Raw genomic sequence first — 19,862 nt, 5'->3', positions numbered from 1 at the left:
CCTTGGCCCTGCATCCCTTCGTGGCTCTGCACCGTGTCGCTTGAGGACGTTGGCCCCGGAGAGCCAGGGATTGTGCGCGTCTTCCTGGGAACGAGAGGAGGGCTTGGGTTTTGCTCCATGTTTCCAGGGCTGTGGGTAATGCTGGAGTGCCGGTGTGACTGGGGGCACGGTTGGTGTCTGCAGGATGCCTTGTACCCTGGTGCTGCTGTAAGTGGGATAAATTCAGGGTGTGAGCGGACAGAGGAACTGTGTGCCATTTGTGGTGCGGTGCAAGAGGTCAGGGCCGCCTGCCTGAAATAAAAGCTTGCTATTTCTCCTCGCAGATATAAAACATTCTTAGTAGTGGATTTGGCAGGAAGCGCTCTTTTTTTTTTTTCCATTGGGACCTCTTAGTCTCTTACTCCGCTTAGGCTGTGTCTTCCCACAGGCTGAGTGCTTGTGATCTTGCAGCAGGCTGGGAAAAAGCCAAGCTACCCATCCGCGTTGCCTGGCCCCAAGCAGGTAGCGCTGGTTGGCAGTGCACTGGGAAGTGACTGGCCATGAAATTTGAAAAGGGGAAACATAAAATCCTGCCCCCTTTGCTGTTCCTGAAGATACATTTACCACGCTGACGAGACGCTCAGGTGAGGTCGACTTGGAAAAAAACCTGGTGTAAAACAGTTCTGAGTGGCGGGGAGGCAGACATGTGTCGCACGCCGTTGTCCTCGGAGCGCATGTGCTGGCGGGGGAAAAAAAAAAATCACAGATTTGGCATCTAATTGTGTGCAGTGCCCTGGGGGCAAGGCTGCTGCTCGTTGGAGGGTGTCAAAGTGTTATTTTCCCTCTTTTCTCAGGGCTGGGAGGGTTCCTCTGCAGAGGCCATTGCCTGCCCGATGGCAGGCACCGTGCTGCAGAGAGCAAAACAGCAGAGGAGTTGTTTATGGAGCAAACTTAAACCTGCTTTGCAACTGTTTCCTGGGAAAGACTGTTCAAATTCAGCTTTGCAGCCTTTTGCTCCTGGATTATTGGAGCCGACTGCTGTTTTACTGCCAGCACCTGCTCACCCCTACCCTGCGGGGAGGCTACAAAGCATCTCCTCTTCTAAATCCCACGTGCCTCTTCCATGCCAGGTTTGGGTGGCCCAGCTTGGGGGGCGAGGAGTGGGATAGGGCTTCAGTTTTCCCTCGGTCTGCTCACGGCTCATCTCTTTTCCATGCTGCTGGTCTGGCTGCATTAATGGGCTGGTCCGTATTAGTCTTTGTTAGCTCCTCTTTCTCTTATTTTGTATCCTGTTGGACGCGTTAATGCCAAGCAGAATCTGTACGAAACCCAGCTTCCAAATTTGTGGGTTTCTCCAGCAGCCCCTGATGCCAGATGCAGAATGCAGATGGCTTAGGCAATTACTCCATCCTTTTATTAGATTGCTAGAGATTAATTAAATGCTTACACTCCTTTAGTTCCTTTTATCCCCAAGAATCCCGAGAGCTTAAACCCGCACAGCTCTTGTTTTGGCCAGGCACCCAGCGCGAGTCACAAAAATGAGGAACTCTGATTTAGAGCGGAACTTTGGGGGAAGATTAAAGAAGAAAAATGCTCATCTGGGGCGCCGGGACTCGCGTGCCTGTCTCCTAAAAGCCTCCTGGGATTGCTGATAGCGCGGGTGGTGGGGATCCCGGTGTTACAGCCCTCGGCAGCTGGATCAGTGCTCTTTGCTCCGGCAGCCTGGGATTCCTGACGAGCTTGCTTGGGGCTCACTGCAGGGGGGTAACATGAACCTGGGTCGGTATGTGCTGATGTATTCTTTTAATTTTTAATTTTATTTTTACACTCAGACCTACACTGTGTGCTGCTGTCTTGAAATGGCACATGTAGCGGATGTAGCGCGTGTTTTGGTTCATCAGTAGCTGCTGGCATCTGTGCTGTTGTTCCCCTTGCCTCTTTCCCCAGGGAGTCCTGGCATCCCGGGGTGGGTGGCTATGGGCAGTCAGGATTTGCGTCCTTTTTCAAGCACAGAGCGATGGACTCGCTCTGAAGCAAGCGGTGCTGTCACATGCGATGCTGTCAGGAGACTTGTGTTGCTCATCCCCACTGAGGCCACTTGCAGCCATATGCTCTGGCACAGGGGACACCGAGTCTGAGCAAAGTGTCCTCTAAGGATTATGTTAATCCATTTTCTGGAGATAAATCCAATAGTTGGAAAATCCCACTCCATCTTCTCAGGAATAGTAATACATTTCACACTTTTGGATCTGTTTTCATTGGCCACTCTCTTGGCACCAAACCCCTCTGTGTCCCGGAGGCACCTCAGCCAGGCTGCTGGGAATCGGAGGAGCTGGCTCCGAGGGGAGGCAGGGCATTTGTTTTCCTCTGTGTTTTGTGGTCTGAATTGTTGAATAAAATCAAAAGCCTGGCCTCTTGGGTTAGCTGAAGCGTTCAGATGAAAGAGCTGGGAGCTGCAGCATGGCCCAGGGGAGCGGCCAGAAGTTCCCCCTTGTGCGGTGGTTTTCTGGTTAAATAAATGGGTATGTAGAGAGTAAAGACACCTCCCGTCCTCCTCCACCTCTCCACCCAGCGCAGTTCCTCCAGTCGGGATGAGGAGGAGGGGATGCGAGCTTAATCCTTATCTTCCCAAAAGCCTTGGTGCTGCAGGACAAAACCCAAGGGCCACCTTGTGCAACACCAGCGATTCTGCGCAATCGGAAATCATGACTCAGGCTACTCCAGCGCCTCTGGAGAGGTCAGCATGTAGAGGGAATTAAACAGGGTGGTGGAGCCTGCATTGGAGTGCCAGATCCCCCATCTGTTCAAGTGCAGGGGTGCTGCTGGGTTTGCACAGGGAAGCCCGTTCCGGGCTCCTGTCATTAAAGCCTCTTTTGGGAGCTGGCTGGGTTGGGCTCTCCTCCTGCCCTGGAGGTCTTGTGGTCCAGAGCAAGGTCCCACCTACCAAATACCCATTATTTGGAAACAGCTGTTAATCCTTCAGTCCCGAGACTCGTTAATCCATTCACAGTGCCCTAATGTACATGGTTCCCAATGAAGGGGCAGATGGGTGCAAGGACCCTCTCTGCTACTCCCCCATCTGCAGGCGAGGGGAGAAGGGGCTGTCTGAGCAAACCCTGGTGCTCGGGCAGACCCACCGCCTGCGGTCCAGGACTGCCGTGAGCTGGGACAAGACGTGATGAAACCTGGTGTTCCTCATACCGGACCCATTTGCAGATAAATGTGGGCCTGGAGGTTTGGGAGGATTGCTGTTCTTCTGGGCAGCAGGTGGTTTTTTTGGGTTTGGGTGGTGGGTTTGGTTTTTGGGTTTTTTTTCCCTTAAGGGATCTTGGCAAGCAGGCGTTTTTTTTTTTTTTCATGTTTCTCGGTACTTTTCTCCGCTTTTGTGCGTGGGAAACTGAAGTTGAACGCAGCATCTGCTGCTGTCTATGTTTGGAGATGGGACATGAAGGAGATTTTAGTCTGATCCAGTATGTCCCTTCCTGTGAACCCCTCCAGCTCACCTGCCTGCCACCCTTCTCAAGGCTGTGAGCACTGGCAGAGCCTGCTGGTTGCTGCAACGATAAATCCTTTATCAGAAATATGATTAGAGCCTCAGGTGAACACTAAGCAGCGAATGCATGTGTGTTTCCACTCTTGTGTATATTTTTATGTATTTAGGGGCCGTACATAAAAGCATTTGAGGTGAGTTGAGTTGCAGGCAGCTCGGATCGAGGTCTTCAGTTTCCTCTCCTCTGCTTCAGGCTCCCTTCCCAGCAAGGTTCCCTCTCCTGGAGGGCTGCAAAGCCAGAGACAGGTTGTGTGAAGCTCTGCACCTCTTTAGCTGGCTGGGAGAGACTTGGCAGCTTTATTTGGGGGCTGTTTGTACTGGCAGCGCTCGAGCACGGTGTGCTCTGTCAGGGCTGCTCAGACCGGAGCAAAGCTGCAGTGTGATGTAGCCCAGGATTGCTTGCTCAAGGCTATAAATAACCTTCCCAAGTGCCACAAAAGTTCTCGTCTGAAACGGTGGCATATTTCTGCCGTGCTTGTGAAGTCAGTTCACAGGCTGCCTAGCGAAGCTCTTAGCAAAAAAACCCTCTACTGGGATTTGGCAAAGCCGTGTGTGCCCAGACTGTGGGTACCGGGAAGGCAGCTCGCAGGCTCGGCAGATGCCAGAAGGTCCCGAGGAAGAAGCGACGGGGGTGGGATGCTCCCAGCCCTGCTTTCTGCCTGCTGAAACGCTCCGGTCTCGCACATCCCATACACGAACACCTGTTAAGGCTGGAAGTGCGGGGAGCTCAGCCCCTGCGTGGGGGGCAGCTGCGGGCAGCGTGGGGTATGGAAACGGGGCGAGCGGACAGCCCTGCTTCATGGGCATGGGAAAATTTCAGCTCTCCTGCTGCACCCGCTCGCTCTGCATCCCAGTGGCCCCGCTGCAGGACCGCGTCCTGCTGCAAAGGTGTCTCCCCTTATTGCACGAGTCCCGTTTTGGCCGGTGAGAGGGGAGGGGGGGCGTGGTGCACGTGGCTCTGGTGGGTGCTGGGGTCTTGTCTTGGGACCTTCAGAGCTGTGTGTTGCGGGCACTCGAGTCCCCACGTAGCTCATAGGCAACGCAAGCGTTTCTAGGATCAGCAGGCAGGTAAGCGGTAATATCCTTAGGGCATCAGCTTGACCGGTGCTGCCTGGTGTGAGGTGCCCCTATATTGATGCCCACTGCCTGGTTACGGAGCTCTGGACAGGTCCAACATGCTGCCTTAAACTACCTGGCTCCCAGGGCTGGTGTCCTCAGGGTGCAGAGCTCCGCTAAGGGAGGATGGGGCAGGGCTGGAGCCCTCCAGCTCAGCAGAGAGCCCGCTGCACCCGCCTTCCGGGCTCAGGCTGGAAAGCCAAGGCTTTTTTCCATAGAAGTCAGCTGGCATCCTGACTTTTGCGTCCCTTTTGGCCTTTGAGCCCACACCACCGCAGTCTGAGTAAACTTCCCCCCTTTCCTTCCAGCAAGGCTGGGTGTTCCTGGGGTGCAGGGCAGAGCTGGGGCCGTGCCAGCCCGGCCCCGTGGCTTCCCTGGGTGAAGGCTGTGCGTGGGAGAGTGGGAGCACTGGGACAGCAAAAGTCCCAGGAATTGGATTTCTCCTTGCTTTCCCTGACCACAGCAGCCCTGGGAGGAGCCCGTATCAGCCAGGCTGCAGAGAGGCTGGGTGTTGCCCCAGGCACTGGGGAAATAAGAGATTTCCAATCTCTGGGCTCAGGGTGCCTGGCTGGGCGCTGGTGCCCGAGCACTTTGGCCCTTGCTTCGTGGCACAGCCGTGTGTCACGGGGCTGATGTCCCAGCACCCGGTGTGGCCTCATGCCACCCTGGACTCTTCAGAAACCTCAGGACCCTCACGCCCCATATCTGATGCCTTCCACACGGCTGCCAGTACCTCTGGTAACCCCTCCCCAGCCTGGGCGCAGGATGCCCTGTTCCATCGAGGCTCTCCCGGCCCCGAGGACGGCTGCGTAGCCCACAGTGCGATGCCCCAGCCTGGGGTTGGTGCCAGCGTGTGTCTTCTCCCTGCGCTGCCCTGCTGCCTGCCTGCCTGTAGCTCCTCTGCAGAACCAGCGGCTCTTCATCCGTGGCAAGCTCTCTAACTCAGGGCAGCTTTCGAAGCTGGAAACCCGGCAGCCAGCCAATGTAGGCTCCACCGTAAGTTGGGTATGATTCAGCCCTGACCTTTGCACGCAGTATCAGGCTGGCAGAGCAGCAGCGTGTCTCCCTGGGGAAGGCGGCAGCTCCCCTCCGGGAAGGCTTTCGCTGCCCACCGCTGCCCACCACCCACAAGGGATCTCATCCACACCCCTTGGACATGTCCCCCTGTCAGGGATGCGATGGGCCTTCGGTTTTTTGAAAATATCTTCCACCTGCTGCCACGGAAAAAGCACCTTCTCCAGAAAATTCATTTCTGACAGAGCAGAAAATGAGCAATATTAAACAACCTCAAGGAAAAATGAGAAACGGAGTGACTTGTGCAAACATTGCTTTGGCAAAATGCTCTCCTTTGTTTTCTTGGTTTTTTTTTCCTCTGGCCTGGGGAGGACTGGTATTTCCCTGAATTGGACAAGTCTTTCGTAAGCCATGGGCAGAGGGTGCGTGGTGTGGGCTGTGTCTGGAGGCCCCTTCCAGCCATGCCTGGGATGGACAAGGGAGCCTGTTTGCATGGCAGGGGGACAGTAAGCCACCTCCCTTTGGGTGCCGAGAAGCCCGATGGGTGACGGCCACCAAGTCTGTGCCGTGGCAGGGAGAGGGGCTGCCCTTTCCCAGGGGCCCCGGGACGGACTGACGGAAGACCGAGTCCCACACGTGGGGGATGAGGAGCAGCAGGGCGTGCGGGGGACCGAAAGCACCCTGCAAAACAGGTGCTTCGTGCCTGCCTGCCCGTGCTGGCCGTTTGCAATGCGAGGGCTGCCTTTGTGGGGCTGCCAGAGTGCCTCATTCCAGGAGGGACCCCCTTGGCTGCCCATTCACTGGCGCTCCAAGCGGGTGGCCTTTCTCCTCCTAATTGGGCTAAGGAGGAGGGGGCTGCCTGGGACTGCCCTCCCCACTGAGCCAAGCGTGTTCCCCACCTTCAGAGCGTAGGGATCGGTGACCCCCTAATCCCGCCTGGCTCTTGGGTGCAGGTGGGGGGGCTCCCCCTCTGCCCCCCATCCGCTTGCAGGGTGGTGGGGCTACGGATCTGGAGGCAATTATTTGGGAAAGCCGCGTCCTGCATGTGTGCATATGGTTTCCTCCTCCTCCTCTTTGGTTCCCGGGGGCTTGGAGAGGGTGGGTTCTTTCATGGGTTTATTTTCTTTGTCAGCTCTCTTTCACACAGCTTTATTTTCCTTCCTTTTGTCTCAGGCGCCTTCCTTTCTCCTCCCCGGGCTGAGCCCCGGCCCCACTGCCTCCTTTTCCTGTGGGGTCGACCTGCTGGCACGGATGCTGGCACAGATGCTGGTCCAAGCCCTGGGAGCCACCGCCACGCCTGGCACCTCGCTTGGGGCACGTGGATTTTAAAGGAAGGCAAAAGTCTATGCCTGCGATCTGAGACCCCCCCCCTATGCTTGGGGGTCCCTGGGGCTCCTGCCCTGGGAGGAGGGAGCTGGGTCTCAGCGTTGGGGTGGGATGATGGGGGAGCCCTGCACCCCACAGGCTCCAGCTGCTTTGCTGATCCTCACCTCTGCCTCGCCTGCTTTTCCCCCACAGCTCTTCCCAAAATGAAAGTTGGTGCTGGGAGTAGGAGGGCTGGAGGAGAGCGGGGAAGGAGTGGCCCTCAGTGCACTTATTGCCTGCAAAGCACTAGTAAATATGGGTGGTTTCTCAGGCCATCCCCACTCCTTGCCTGGGAAATAGTAGTTTAGCTGAAAGGCTGACCTCCGAGTCCACATTTTTGGGGGATGCTCATCACATTGTGAAGGGCTCCTCCTCTGCAGTGCAGTTCCCACATGTGATTTTTGCCCTGAAGACAAAAATAATCTGGGGAGACTTTGTCCATCTGTTGAGTTTTATGAAACGTGCAAAAAAATACCTGCCTCCGGAGCGGAGGGAGAGGTGGGTGTTATCGGAGCTGTGAGCACAGTAATTGTGTGAAGTGAGCCCACGTCAGGGCTGGAGGTGCCATGGGCTCTGGTGGGGGTATGCTCCCACGGGATGGGGGATGCCAGCAGGATGCCATGGAGCCTGGGTTTGGGAGCAGAGGCGAATCCTGCATGGTTTGTGACCTGAGCCCCTTGGTTCGGGTGCTCACAAGCATGGGCTGGAGGGGAATAGCTGAATAAAGGGGCACAGACAGGACAGCATCAAGACAGTTCCTATTGCTGGTGCAGTTTTCCAGGAGGGCCATCCAAAGAGGTCCAAGGGGGTGTCTGGTTTCTGCTCCATCGCTTGCTTACGGGGCAGCCCAGCCCTGACAGTCTCGCACATGCAATTACAGGCATGACGGAGCGTTGCTGCTGGCCGAGGTTGTGGTCGTCAGCCAGAAGGTTGGCATTGCTCGGATTCATGTGGCTGTGGGAGCCAGCTGTGGACGGGGCTGTCTCCTGCCCAGCTGATAGCTGCCACCGCTTGCCCTGTCCTTGCACGTGGCTGTACTCTGCGCTCGCTTGTGCAAGGAAAACGCAGGGAGAAGGACGGCGATTACCCCTCCGGTGGCAGTGACCTCATGCTGTTGGGAATAACTGGAAGAAGATAGGCATCCTCTGGCTGTCCCCTTTGCTAGCAAAAGTCTGTCGCTCTTACAATTCAAGCTAAAAAGTCTCCCTTGCAGGTGAGTGTGAAGCAGTGCTGGGGGTCCCTGGCAGAAGAGCAGCATGGGGAGGCTTGGTGGGAGAGGTGCTGTGCAGCTGAGACGTTTGCCTGGCAGGGAAAGATGGAGAAAGGTTTCTTCTTTACGTGCTGCACGGTGATGGCGTGCCCAGGGCTCTGGCTGCCTCAGCCCTCCTCCTCGTCTCCTCCTTTTTACTGATGGTTTCCAGACTTTATATAAGAAAAGGGAATCGATTGATGTCAAAGATGCCTCTATTAATATGACCTGAACCTTTGAAGGGAGTGGGAAGGCTGTGTTTAGGGGATGCGACTGAAAACTTATCAAGACCTGTGCTTTTTGCAGTTGGGCATTCAGCGGTTGGGGTCTGGGCAGTTAATGCCGCCTTTACCGACGGCGTTCATCGTGGGCTTTAATTCCCGGTTACATAAAGCTGCCCTGCACCGTGGCAGCCTGCTCGGCACGTGACGATCACGCCAGCTGTTTGGTGTTTATTTTTATATCCTCTCTCTTCGCATCTACTCTCAGCACCGACTGCCCGGTGCCGGTCGCCGGACGCCCGCCTTCGTCTGCGCCCGGGGCGGGAGCCGTGCCGCTGGGGACGGCCTCACCGAGCGGGTGGGCTTGTGGATTTTGGGGTGCGGGCAAAGAGGGCTAGCAAGGAGGGCTCTCTGGGACAGCATGCCCGCACAAAGCCCAGGTGTGGTCACGCAGCCCCGGTGCTGTGCCCTCGATAGAGGTGGCAGGAGCATCCCAGCGGAGAGGAGCTGGGAGTCCCGCAGTGGTGCTGGGTGAGAAATAACCGCTCTCCGCAGGCTCTGCCTGTACGGTGACCCTTAGCACGTGTTCAGCCGTTCAGGCACCCGTCTCGGCGCTGGTGCTCGAAACCAGTGACCTGGGATTTCGTGTTGTTGGCGAAGGTTATGGCCGTATTCACAGGAACACGTAGCCCTGCCGAGTTCGGTGCCTGCGCTGCGCTGCGGAGGGTTACGTCAGCGCTCATGTCGAGATGAAGCGTGGGAGCACAGGGGGCTAGTAAATAGACTCAAAATGCTTTTCTTCTAACTACATGTTTTTAGTGCTCAGCATTGACTCTTTGTTGCTTGTCTGTTTTCTGATCCTTCTTCTGAATCTGCCCTCTTCCATTTTACTTTTTAAAAGGTTTTTGTTCGGCATCTCTCCGTGCTGGGTCGCAGTGGCGCTGCCTTTGGTCCCCTTTGAATAGCAAAGCGGCTCCTTTATTCTGGAGGCTCAGCATCACTGCAAAAACAGCCGAGGGTTTGGCAGGGCTGTAATTAAGCAGTGAAGGGCCTGTCACAGGACAGGTTGCCCAAGCTATTTTAGGGATATTCCAATATCTAGGTCTATAATAGATGACTCAGTGCAGCCGAGGGGATATTGGCTTATACCTGCGTACTTTGATCATGGCATAGATGAATGAGGCCAGCAAATAAGGGCTGCTGAATCCTTGAAACTTTGTGGTGAGGGAACAGCTTCATGGTGGGAGGCGTGCAAGGCTTCGGGTGCAGTGGGCAAAATGCCGCCTGTTCCCCAGAAGTGACCCTGGGTTCCCTCCAGTGATGCCATCGAGGCCGTGGTGGGACCATGAGGTTTCCAGTGCCATGGATACTCGACTAATCTGCTCTTTCCTTCCTTCCAGTACATCGGGAGCCTGGATGTGCCACGGCCAAACAGCCGGGTGGAGATCGTGACGGCCATGCGGCGGATCAGGGTGAGCACGGCGAGGATGCTCCTTCTTCTTCTGCATCGGGGTGGCGGGGGCAGCACTTCTCCATCTCCTCTTACAGCCTTCTCTTGTATAAGTCCTGTCCTCCAGGTTATTCATAACCCTGTATTTTTCACCGTCCCTCTCTCCATTGAGATCTCCGCGTAACCCAGGCGCGATGCCTGCAAATTTCGTGTGCCGCACCGTCGCGTTTGCAGCATCCCCGGCGCTGGCTGTCCCCCGCGGTACCCAGGCATCCCGTGTGCGGTGGTTGGGGTTAGCTACAGCCCGAGCGGTAGCAGGGTCGTCTCTGTGCTCGCGGTGCTGCGTCCTGTGCAGGAGCATGGGGTGGAAGGTGGGTGCGGGACGTGGGGCTGCCAGCACTGGATGGAAACTGTAGCGCGTCCACGATTCGGAGGATGTCCTTGTGTGTCAGTTCCGATTCAAAAGTAACAGCAAACTACTTGTGGAAGAGGCATGGTTGTGTTTTACCGCTTGCATAAGCACTACAGCTGTGTGAAAATTTGGGTGCTGCCTGGATATGCCAGTTTAGTGCCTGGTAAATGGCAATGTGCAAATTAAAGTGTTGAGTAATGAGCTCTGGGGCCGGCCAGCAGCGAGCTTGTTTAACAGTGAGTAGTTCAGGGGATGTCAGCTGGTAATGAAGTCATCTGGCTTCCCAAACTACTTATAGTCAGGATACGGGGTGCTCTCGCCATATAATGCTTGGCCGATAGCCAGGAGAGGAGCTTTTCTTTTGCTCCCTGGCCTCTCGCCTGTGCAACTGGAAGGTGTTCAAGGGCAGGCTGGGATGTGAGCAAACCACACACCCGGCGAGCTCGCTGCCCCCCCGGCTGAAAACAGCAGGAGCCGGACTGCTCTTCGGTGCACACGACAGCCCTTTGGGCGATGGTTGGACCTCGGTCTGACGTACGTGGCCAGCGTGGCCACCGGCGCAGGTAATTTGTTCTGCTCCATGGGTCACAGCGAGGGGTCTGCCCTGTCTTCCAGGGATGGCTCTCTCCTGGAAGTAACACTCTTAACTGGAAGGAGCTGAGGATGCTGGCAGGGACGTTGAGTAATGGATGAGCTGTCATTCTGGTGGCCTCGTGGGATCCCGTAAGCACCGGACCTGCTCGTGTGGCTGAGCAGCCCTGTCCGGGCTTGGCTGTTGCCCTGCTCCTCTCTCAGCCCCTCCTGCGGACTCTTCCTATAATCTCATTTTCTCTTTTCTTATTGCCGGAGGAGGAGTATCATAGCCCAAGGACGCAGACTGCAAAGCTCTTCTGTTTCAAGCTTTCAGGGTGTAAATAGTTTGGGGGCTTTTCTCAACAGCTTTCCTACCCGCTGCCCTGTCCTCTTGGTGGTGGTTAATGTTGTGGCTGGTGCACAAGTTGAGAAGTCCTTTATGGCATTAGGTTTGCTCACCTTGGTTCCCAACAAGATTTGGGACAGAACAACTGTTACGCTGTCAAGAGCTCTTATAAACAGCTGTTTCCTCTTCTGCCTTTCAAGATAAGACTTTTGAAAGAAAGCAGCTCCAGCCCCAGAATCACATAACTCCACATGAGTGTGGGAGGACTGGCATAACTCCGAGGGCTTAAATAAACCCTAGGAAAAAACAACACTAAAACTTCCTGGTTGACCAATATAAATAAATTTTCTAGACTACGCTTAAGTTTATAAAGCTCCGAATGGTGGGGAAAGGACACAAATTAGGGTAAAATAATGATTTCTCATGGTGAATGATGTGCTTGAAACATGTGCTCAGGCTTCCTTGATCTAGCGTAAGACAGGAGAGATGCAAGTCATGGAAAGGCTATGATTTTGCAGATCAGATCTGCCAGAGAGACTTTTACTGTCTCTTTATTTGTTGCGGGGTGCTGTTTTTGAAGACGATGCCAGGATGGTTTGTTTGGTTAGTTTATGTGTATAGCCCTTCCCTGGTTTCCCATGTTTTGCACTGGCCTTGCACCCAGCAGCAAGTCATTACCGCGGTACTGCAAGGGCATTTGCTGGCTGGGCTGGGCGCTGGAGGCTGGTTTCAGTTTGACTGGAGGTCAGGGAATGTGTGACCTTCTTAAAGCAGAGGAGAATTTGTGTTCTTTAAGGAATAAAGTAATCCCAAAATATTGGCGTGGGGAAACCAGAGGAAGAAAAAGCTTATTTAGGCACAGAAAGCAAGCGATGGGAGATCTTCACGTGCAAGCTGCAGCGGTTCTGCCTGTGGTGTGTGAAGCAGCTGCTGACCCTGAGGTTTGTGTGGTTTTTATTGCAGTCCCTCATTTAGGGGGAAAGTGCTGTGTCCCAGTTTGTTCTGAATTAGTCGCTGCTGGTGAGGGAGGGGGACCCTTGCCGTCCCCTTGCCACTACAACTCCCCTTTCTCAGTGCTGCCTTCCCCCTAAGCTGCTCGCTGGGCTTTGCCTCTATTTACTAAATGATTAAAAAAATGATCCCGCGATGAAGTGAGGAAGCACCCTGCCCGACAGTGGGGGTCCCAAGGGGGAGAGCGTCCTGGAAGCCCCCCGTAACTGCCTGCGCTGGGCTGGGAGCGGGGAGGGACGGGGCTACGAGCAGCCGCAGCTCCCGCAGCCCTGTCTCCCCTCTCCTCCCTGGCAGCTGGGGCTTGGAGGGCGAGTGCCGTGGGCCTGGCTGATCCCGGCTTCTTGTTTTGATGGAGACCTGACCCTTTGGGGGCAAAGAGGAGGGCACGGCATAGCCGGCATTGCTGGGATTCCTGCCCTGGCTGGGCTCTGCCGGCCTGGTGCTGCTCTCCTGAGAGCAAAGCAGAGCAACAGCTGTGGGCAGAACGGCTCCACCAGACCAAGATGTATATATTAAGCCCAAATCTGGTCCCTTTTGTGGATCTAGGTTGAGAGGGACTTTATACAGGGGGTCGGTGTTGCAGGGCAGGGATGCCATCCCCTTCCTCCTGCCCTGCTGAAGGGCTGGCAGTGGCGTGGGCATCCTCGCGGTGCTGGCCGGAGGGAAGGTTTCTGTCCAAAAGCAGGAGGATGTTGGAGAATTCCCGGGATTCTCACAGCTCGGGGCGAGGAGGGAAGGGGAGGTGCTCAGCCGGCTGCCTCTGCCTTCCTGCTTTTCCTGCCTGTGTCGGCTGGACTTGCTGGGGACACAGCCCCGTCTTGCTCTGCGTCTTAGTGCAAATCCCTGGCCCTGAAAGGACTCGGTGGAACAGGACATTAGCCGTGCCAAGGATGCACTTGGACAGCAATTTTATGAGCGTTTGCTGCAGCTTTCCTCCAAAGCTTACGTTTTCTGGCTTTCCTGCAGAGCACCAATGGCCGCATCAGTACTAATAAACACAATAGGCCAGGGCTTGTTTTCCTGGCAAGTGGCTGGGCTTGTGTTCGTACAACTGAACGCCTTTTCCTCCTCATCCCAAAACAGGGTGACCCAGTCTGTGTTGCTTCGTGCCTTAAACTGCTGGGGTAGGTTGGCCTTCCAAATGCTCCTTGGCTCATCTGGATGCAAGGTGCGAGAAATCAATCCGTAAGTCCAGAGAGTTACCCGTGGGCACCTGAACATCAAAAAGTCCCGAGCTCAACAGTAATTAAATGGTTGTTAAAGCTGCAGCCAGCCTGTCCTGTTGGTGGGAGCCCGGGGGATGTTCCTTGCCCAGGCTCTCCTGGGAAGCAGCAGCCCAGAGGCCACAGTGCTCTTTCTGCTCTGCGCCAGCCACGGGCAAAGCTTGAGAAATTCGGATGGGACCTTGTGAGAGTGGTCTGGGATGGATCATACATCTGTCAGTTACCAAGGAGGGTGTTATGGTACTGGAGAGCAAGAGCCCAACTGATGTATCTTCCCAACCATAAGGACTATGAGTTGTTGAAGATTTCAGTTTAAAGTGCCTGAGCTAGCTGCAGAGCACCCTTTTTTTTTTTTTTTTTTTTTTTTTTTTTTCCCCCCCCGGAATGGCTGAGCACATGGGGCCCTAAATGAAAATGATAACTATGTTTTTCATGTTGTCATGATGTAAATACATGCAAATTATTTCCTCTCGGTGCTCCTGGCATGTCTCCAGTGCAGCCAGTGCTACTGGGGTGGGGCTTGGTGCATTCTAGAGAATTTGGAATTATCCTTTTTTTGCTACTTGGATTGCTGAGTGTAGCTTTAATCCAGGTTTTCTTTGGTGCCAGAAGGGATGAAATCCTATATAGGCACTTCTTAAAAGCTGCTTCTGTGGAAGTCTTCTGCAAGCCTGTTTCTGGGAAGTGTCCAGCTGAGTTTTGCAGGCTCAAAACAAGGAGACATTTCAAGCACTTTAAAATCTAGCTCCTCTACACCTCCTACTCTGTCAGGTACATCTGATTTTGTGGGACTTCTGCTGCTTTGCATAGCTGAGCTCTATTTTAGCAAATTGGCAAAATTGCTGAATTTCAACAAGCTAGTTTAAAGCTAGATTTTGCATCCTCTGCAAACCACATGCACAGTTGGACTGGTGTGAAAATTGATGCATTTGGCCAGTTATTTGTGTAGAGTGCCTGGTGTAATTTTGAGCTCATTTAATTAAAATATTTCTGAGATATCCCTGTTCCTGCCATGGCGAGTTTTAAAAAGTGTTAAGCCATTTACAATGATGCCTTTTTTTTTTTTTTCAATCGCACAAAGGGCATCGTGGCTGTCCCTGCCATAAAACGGAGCAGGATTTGAAAGCAAGCTGGCCCTGCGTGCATAAGCCCTGCCTGGGGGCAGCCCAGCCCCGGCTGCCCACGGGGGACCTGCGTGGTGGGCAGTGGGCTGGCCAGGAGATGCTCAGGCTTTGGCCACCTGAAGAGCACAGCCTGCTCTTTGCCAAGTCGCGGCACTCGGCGCGAGGTGAATTATTGGCGAGCTAATGACTTGACGTGATTATCTGAGATGAACGAGATTACGTTGCATTAGATCTGGGAGGGATATCTGTAATGATTTCAATTGCTCTTTCAGTGCTCTGACAATTGCAGTACAAAGGGTGAAGGCTTCTGGGCATGTTCATTGTATTTCTCCTGGCACCACCAATGCCACTTAACTTCGTAATAAAATAACGGCTAGTGCCGTAGTGCTACCAACATGCCGCCTACTCGACTGCATGAAATAGGTCGGGATCTCATCCTGTAGTTAGTGTTTAATCAATAAACTGCTTAGATTAGTACCCAGATTCACTGGAGCAGCCTTTTGACCAAGACTCTCCACAGGGGAGGGATGGTTCCTGGGAGAATTGGCCGAAGTGTGGTGGCCTTGGCTTTGCTGTCTGTTTTAATACCATGGCCAGGATGCAGCGAGCGCTTTCCAGTGAAGCTTTGAAGGTTCCTGGCAGCGTTAAGTTGCGTGAGTTGTACGTGCACTCTGTCGAATGCACGTGTAGTAAAATTACAAGTTCAAGGAGGTAAATAACTCCATGTGGCAAAGGGCAGGCATCTGAACTGGTGGAAAGCGAGGTCTGAGCCTTGGAGGAAGCAGGGTAGGGATGGGCAGCGCTTGCCAGAGGGACTTTGGGAAGGCGCTCCCGGGCAGACGTGAGCAAGTACTGCCCGTGCCGCTGTCTGCCGGGCTTGCTGGGTCCTGCGGTGGCAGGAATGACTGGGCTCAGCCAGACGTGCAACCTGGTGGGTCTCGAGGAGACGAGGAACGGGCGTGTTCCTCATCCCTCGGTAGCTGGCCTCTTAAGTAAGTCATGACAAGCTCATTGCCTTTTGGCTTCCAGCAATGCCCTAGCTAAGAGTTCTCTGCCAGGCAGAGCTGGGGCAGCAGCACGTCCCTCGGGGCCAGGCTCCAAACCGTGGTGGGGCAGAGGGCTTGGTGGCGTGGGGTTCCCAGCTGGATGGAGAGCTTGGTTGTGGAGCCAGCGAGGATGAAGGAAAACATAACCCGGATGGGGGGAGCGTGCTTTGGGAAAGCTAATGAGCCAGGAGGTGCATGCCGGTGCACGGTCTTCCCCATACCTCCCTTCTCTCTGAGGAGCTCAGCACTTCTGCTCTGGGCAAGCGTCCCACGGGCAGGCGGCGCTCAGGGCTCGGGCAGGAACACGTCAACTGACGCTGGGCATGCCAGCGCGAGCAGCAGTGTCCCTGGTGGGTGCTGCTGGCCTGTAGCCAGGCAAATGCCTTTGAGAGGGCTGGGAGCCACGGAGGCGCTGAGCCCAGGGCAGGCCCGGAGCTGCTGGCAAAAAGCTGGGAGGCAGCGGTGCCTCGCGTCCCCTACGTCCCCGTCGCACACCCTTGCCCTGTGTTTGCTTGGGTTGGGCTTTCTTCCTTCTCTGAGAGCCGACGGCGTCTCCCCGTGACTCATCTCGCTCCCTGGCTGGGGGCTTTCCCCGCCGGCGCTCGCGGTGAGTCACGTTATCGGCTCGCCGATGCCGTCGTCTGAGCCATCGGCAAATATCTGCTGGGAGCTCAAGGGAGAGGAGGGGGAATAACGTCTGCCGGGCTCCCTGAACGTGGGGGAGAGGACAGACCTTCAGCATTGCTCCTTCCCAGCCCGGGAGTGCTCTGCCGGCTCCCACCCCCTCTCTAAATTCATGGAGAGCCTGTCAAGCCATTTCATAAATGTCTATCCCCTTTTGTGCCCTTGTGCTTCCCTCCTCTTCCTCCTGCTCTACCTTTGTTCTTCCTCGGCAATGTTTCTTCAAGCAGGCTTTAAGCTTTGCGCTGGTGGGTTGCGTTATCCCAACCCGTATCCCCGTTATCCCAACTGGGCTCAGCAGAGCACGTGCAGGGGTGTTGGTGCGTGCTGGAGCGGTGTCCCTGCCTTTCCGTGGCTGCTTCCTTTGAGGTTCCCCGTGTCGCACGCGTGGTTTCGGTAGCGCGGCAGGCCAAATTCGGCGCCAGGGCTCAGCTGAGCTAGAGGCAGGGGAATCCGGTGCTGCCAACCTGGCTTTCCGCAGGAAGGTGGCACAGCTGGAGCACCGACACGCGTAACGTCTGCGGTACTGCGAATGCCACGGAAGCTGCTGGTGGTGCTGAGGGGGCTCTCCTGCTCCCCATGCGCCTGCTCTGGCTTTCCCTCCTGCCCAGAAAGGAGTGATTTGTTGCATGCTCTGGCTCATGGGCATGGATGGATTTAGCCTGGCTGTCGAGGGGGAGGTCTGCACCTTGTTCTGGGAGATTTGAGGTTGTGAGAGCACCAGTAATTGCTGTTTGTGAGAATTTGAAGAGTCCTTACAGAAACCATCGTCCTTTGATAGCTCTCTGCTCCTTCTGCAAGGTGACAGAGCTGCCTTTGATTGCCTGACCTTCTAACTTGCATAAACCTCTGCAGAAAGTACTGTTCTTGAGGGAAAGGGCCATGTTCAGCGTCACCAGCCATACAACACCCAGCTCGGTGCTCTCCAGCCCCACCGCTGTCACAAAGAGCTGCGGTCTCTGCTGCTGCTAGAAACTTGCTAGCAGAGATAACCATCTCCGCATATCTGAATTTTAGAGTAAATTCCTAATGGTGCATAGGAATAAGCTCCTGGCGGAGCTGAGAGGTTGTTGAGAGGAGAAAATGGGTTTGAGAGGGGTATGCTGAGGTGTGGCTGATTTCAGGGTCACCAACCCATCCTGGCATCTCCCAGCACTTTCCTGGTCAGCACAGTGGAGAGCTGGACCCGACCCCCTTTTCTAATCCCCTTGAGTTTGTGTCTCCTCACACCCTTGGCATTGCGTTTATTTATAGTTTTTTTTTCTTCTGGTTTGCTGCAACATGGAGTTTTCTTGTGTTTTTTAATAAATCGGGGCTTTTATCAGTTTGCTGTCATCACGGCAGCATTTTACTCTCGGGATGGAGTGGGCACCAACCGCTCCCTTGTGCTGACGGCTGAAGCTGATGTTGCGTGGACCCGAGCAGGAGAGACACGGGTGGCTGTGTCCCGGGCAGTCGCCTCTTCCAGCCAGGCACGAGCGTGTCCAGAGACGATACCTGGCTCTTGCTTTGTGATTCAGGGGAGAAATAGCTTAGGAAAAGGAGAGCAAAGAGTAAAAAAACCTCAAAAGCAGGAGGTCAGGGGTTGAGCAATGTTTAATATCTGTTTTATGGATGAGAAACTGAGACACGGGGAAACTAAGTGATTTGTCAGACTCCTCCCGAGGGAGACATCCCTGTGCAGGGAACCAGACTGAATTAAAATCAAACCAAGCTGAAGTCAGCACTTTAAATGCTGCTCTTGTGTATGATCTTTTCTGCTCTTGTGCTTCTCCGCTGGTCCTCGGAGGCCAAGGACCCCTTGATTTAATTTCTTGAAGTGTTTTCCTCTGCTGCATCACCTCAGAAAAGAGGCATGGCGCGGAGCTGCAGCCTCGCAAAAAAAATTGCCACATGCCCTAGTTTCTTCACTGCTAAAATTAATTCTTGGTGGTTTTGGCTTGGTGCAGCAGGAAGATGTTCCAGGGGATGCTGTACACCAAATGGCCAAGGGGGAAGAGCAGTGTCAGAGCCTGCCTGGCAGCCTGTGGCAAGGTGAGAAGGATTTTGGCGTGGGGTTTTGTGGCTGGGAGAGCTGTAAGGGCGGGTGCGTTACGGCGTGTTCCTGCGGCGCGCAGGAGCAAAGGAAAGGATCACATCTGCTTAAGAGGAGAGGCTGCAAAAAACTATTGTGCGAGCTGGTCTGTGGAATGTGTCTCATTTAATTAGGGAGCTGGAGGAGAGGATGCATCTATTGTAGGACAGCAGAACAGCAAGCGCAGCCAAGAACAAGATAAAGGAGCCGAGCGCTCTCCCAGTCCCAGCGGAGAAGGGCCGTAGCGTGCAAAGCGCGATGAAAGCCCTGGAGGTCCCCTGCCTCCTCCTGCCTGCACCTCCTCGCCCCGCGGGCAGGCTGCCGCTTTTCGGCACGGACTGCGGCCCCAGACGCCATCCCTGCCCGCTCCAGTGTCCCTGTAGACAATAGTCAGTGCGTGATGTGCTTCAAATGGGATTTTTGGAGGCGTTGGACTTTCCCAGGCTGGAGTGAAGTCTACACAGGGCAAAGACTCTAGAGGAAGAATGTAGCCCAATCGGGATGAATTTTCAGAGAAGGAAATGTTTCCTTCTCGGGCCAGGCTTGCCTGATGGAGAATCCTAGTTTTTCTTAATCTGTCACTTGATTTTTACCAGCATGAGTTTAACATGGTGGGAAACCCCCCCCAGCCAAACCAGTTCTCCTTGTCATATGCTTGCCTATGGAAACTGCTGATCCGCTTCAGCGGAAACTGCAAAAATTGGCCTGAAGTGGGTATTCACCACAGGGAACTTCAGCAAAGATGGTTAAATTTCAGCTTAACTCTTTAACTGAACACAGCCCCGCCTGTTGATGTTTTACAGTGTTGTTCTCGGATTGCAATAGTGATATGCGTTAAAGAGGGCAATCTCTTTCTTTTTCCCCCCAAGGCGTCCAGTTTTGTTTTGGCATTTTGCTCGGATGACATTTTCTTACTCCCTCTTAACATGATGGATGGGACTGGTCTGGACTCCTTCAAACACTCCCTGATCCCCAGGAATTTCAGGGATATGTGTGTATCTCTCCAGTACTGGAAACACAAAGAGCACATTTCTGCTGACCTCTCCATACATGCTAAGAAATCCTTAATATCTGAAAAAGAGAAATCTGGAGTAATTGGCCCAAAGCTGGTGGTGAGTGTGATTTGGGGTGCAGGTCCCATTGAGCTTTCTGTGAAAAAAGACGTGTCTTTCCGTGGTTTAAATGGATCCAACTTCAACTCCCAGCTAACTGATCTTCTGCATTTGCCTAAAGTCAAAGAGCCTTTGACGTGAGGAAGCTCTCCCCGAGCTTTATTTGGGGCTCCACCGGTGAGGTGGATTTCAGCCCCTTAATCTGGGCTGTGTCATCACTTTAGGTAACGTTTTTGTCAAAATGCATGTAAAGGGGGAAATGGCAATGTATTCTCTAAGTTTCTTAGCCAGCCTAATAGCTTTTTGAAGTACGCCT

The 19,862-nt window shown here is 54.2% G+C and overlaps 1 protein-coding gene across 4 annotated transcripts in view; it reads left to right on the top strand.

The window, feature by feature from the left end:
* NOS1AP (nitric oxide synthase 1 (neuronal) adaptor protein) overlaps positions 1 to 19,862 on the top strand; it is a 39,431-nt gene that overhangs the window by 488 nt on the left and 19,081 nt on the right. For all 4 annotated transcript variants that reach the window (XM_010581046.1, XM_010581037.1, XM_010581021.1 and 1 more), the window contains exon 2: positions 9,895 to 9,966. In XM_010581046.1, coding sequence (XP_010579348.1) covers positions 9,895 to 9,966 — 72 coding nt within the window. The remainder of the gene's footprint in view (positions 1 to 9,894; positions 9,967 to 19,862) is intronic.

Source organism: Haliaeetus leucocephalus, unplaced genomic scaffold, assembly GCF_000737465.1.
Source record: "Haliaeetus leucocephalus isolate CR32 unplaced genomic scaffold, Haliaeetus_leucocephalus-4.0 Scaffold76, whole genome shotgun sequence".
In the NCBI taxonomy this organism is placed as follows: domain Eukaryota; kingdom Metazoa; phylum Chordata; class Aves; order Accipitriformes; family Accipitridae; genus Haliaeetus; species Haliaeetus leucocephalus.
The sequence above is the reverse complement of the archived record's forward strand: the minus strand, read 5'-3'. Positions and strand labels throughout refer to the sequence as shown.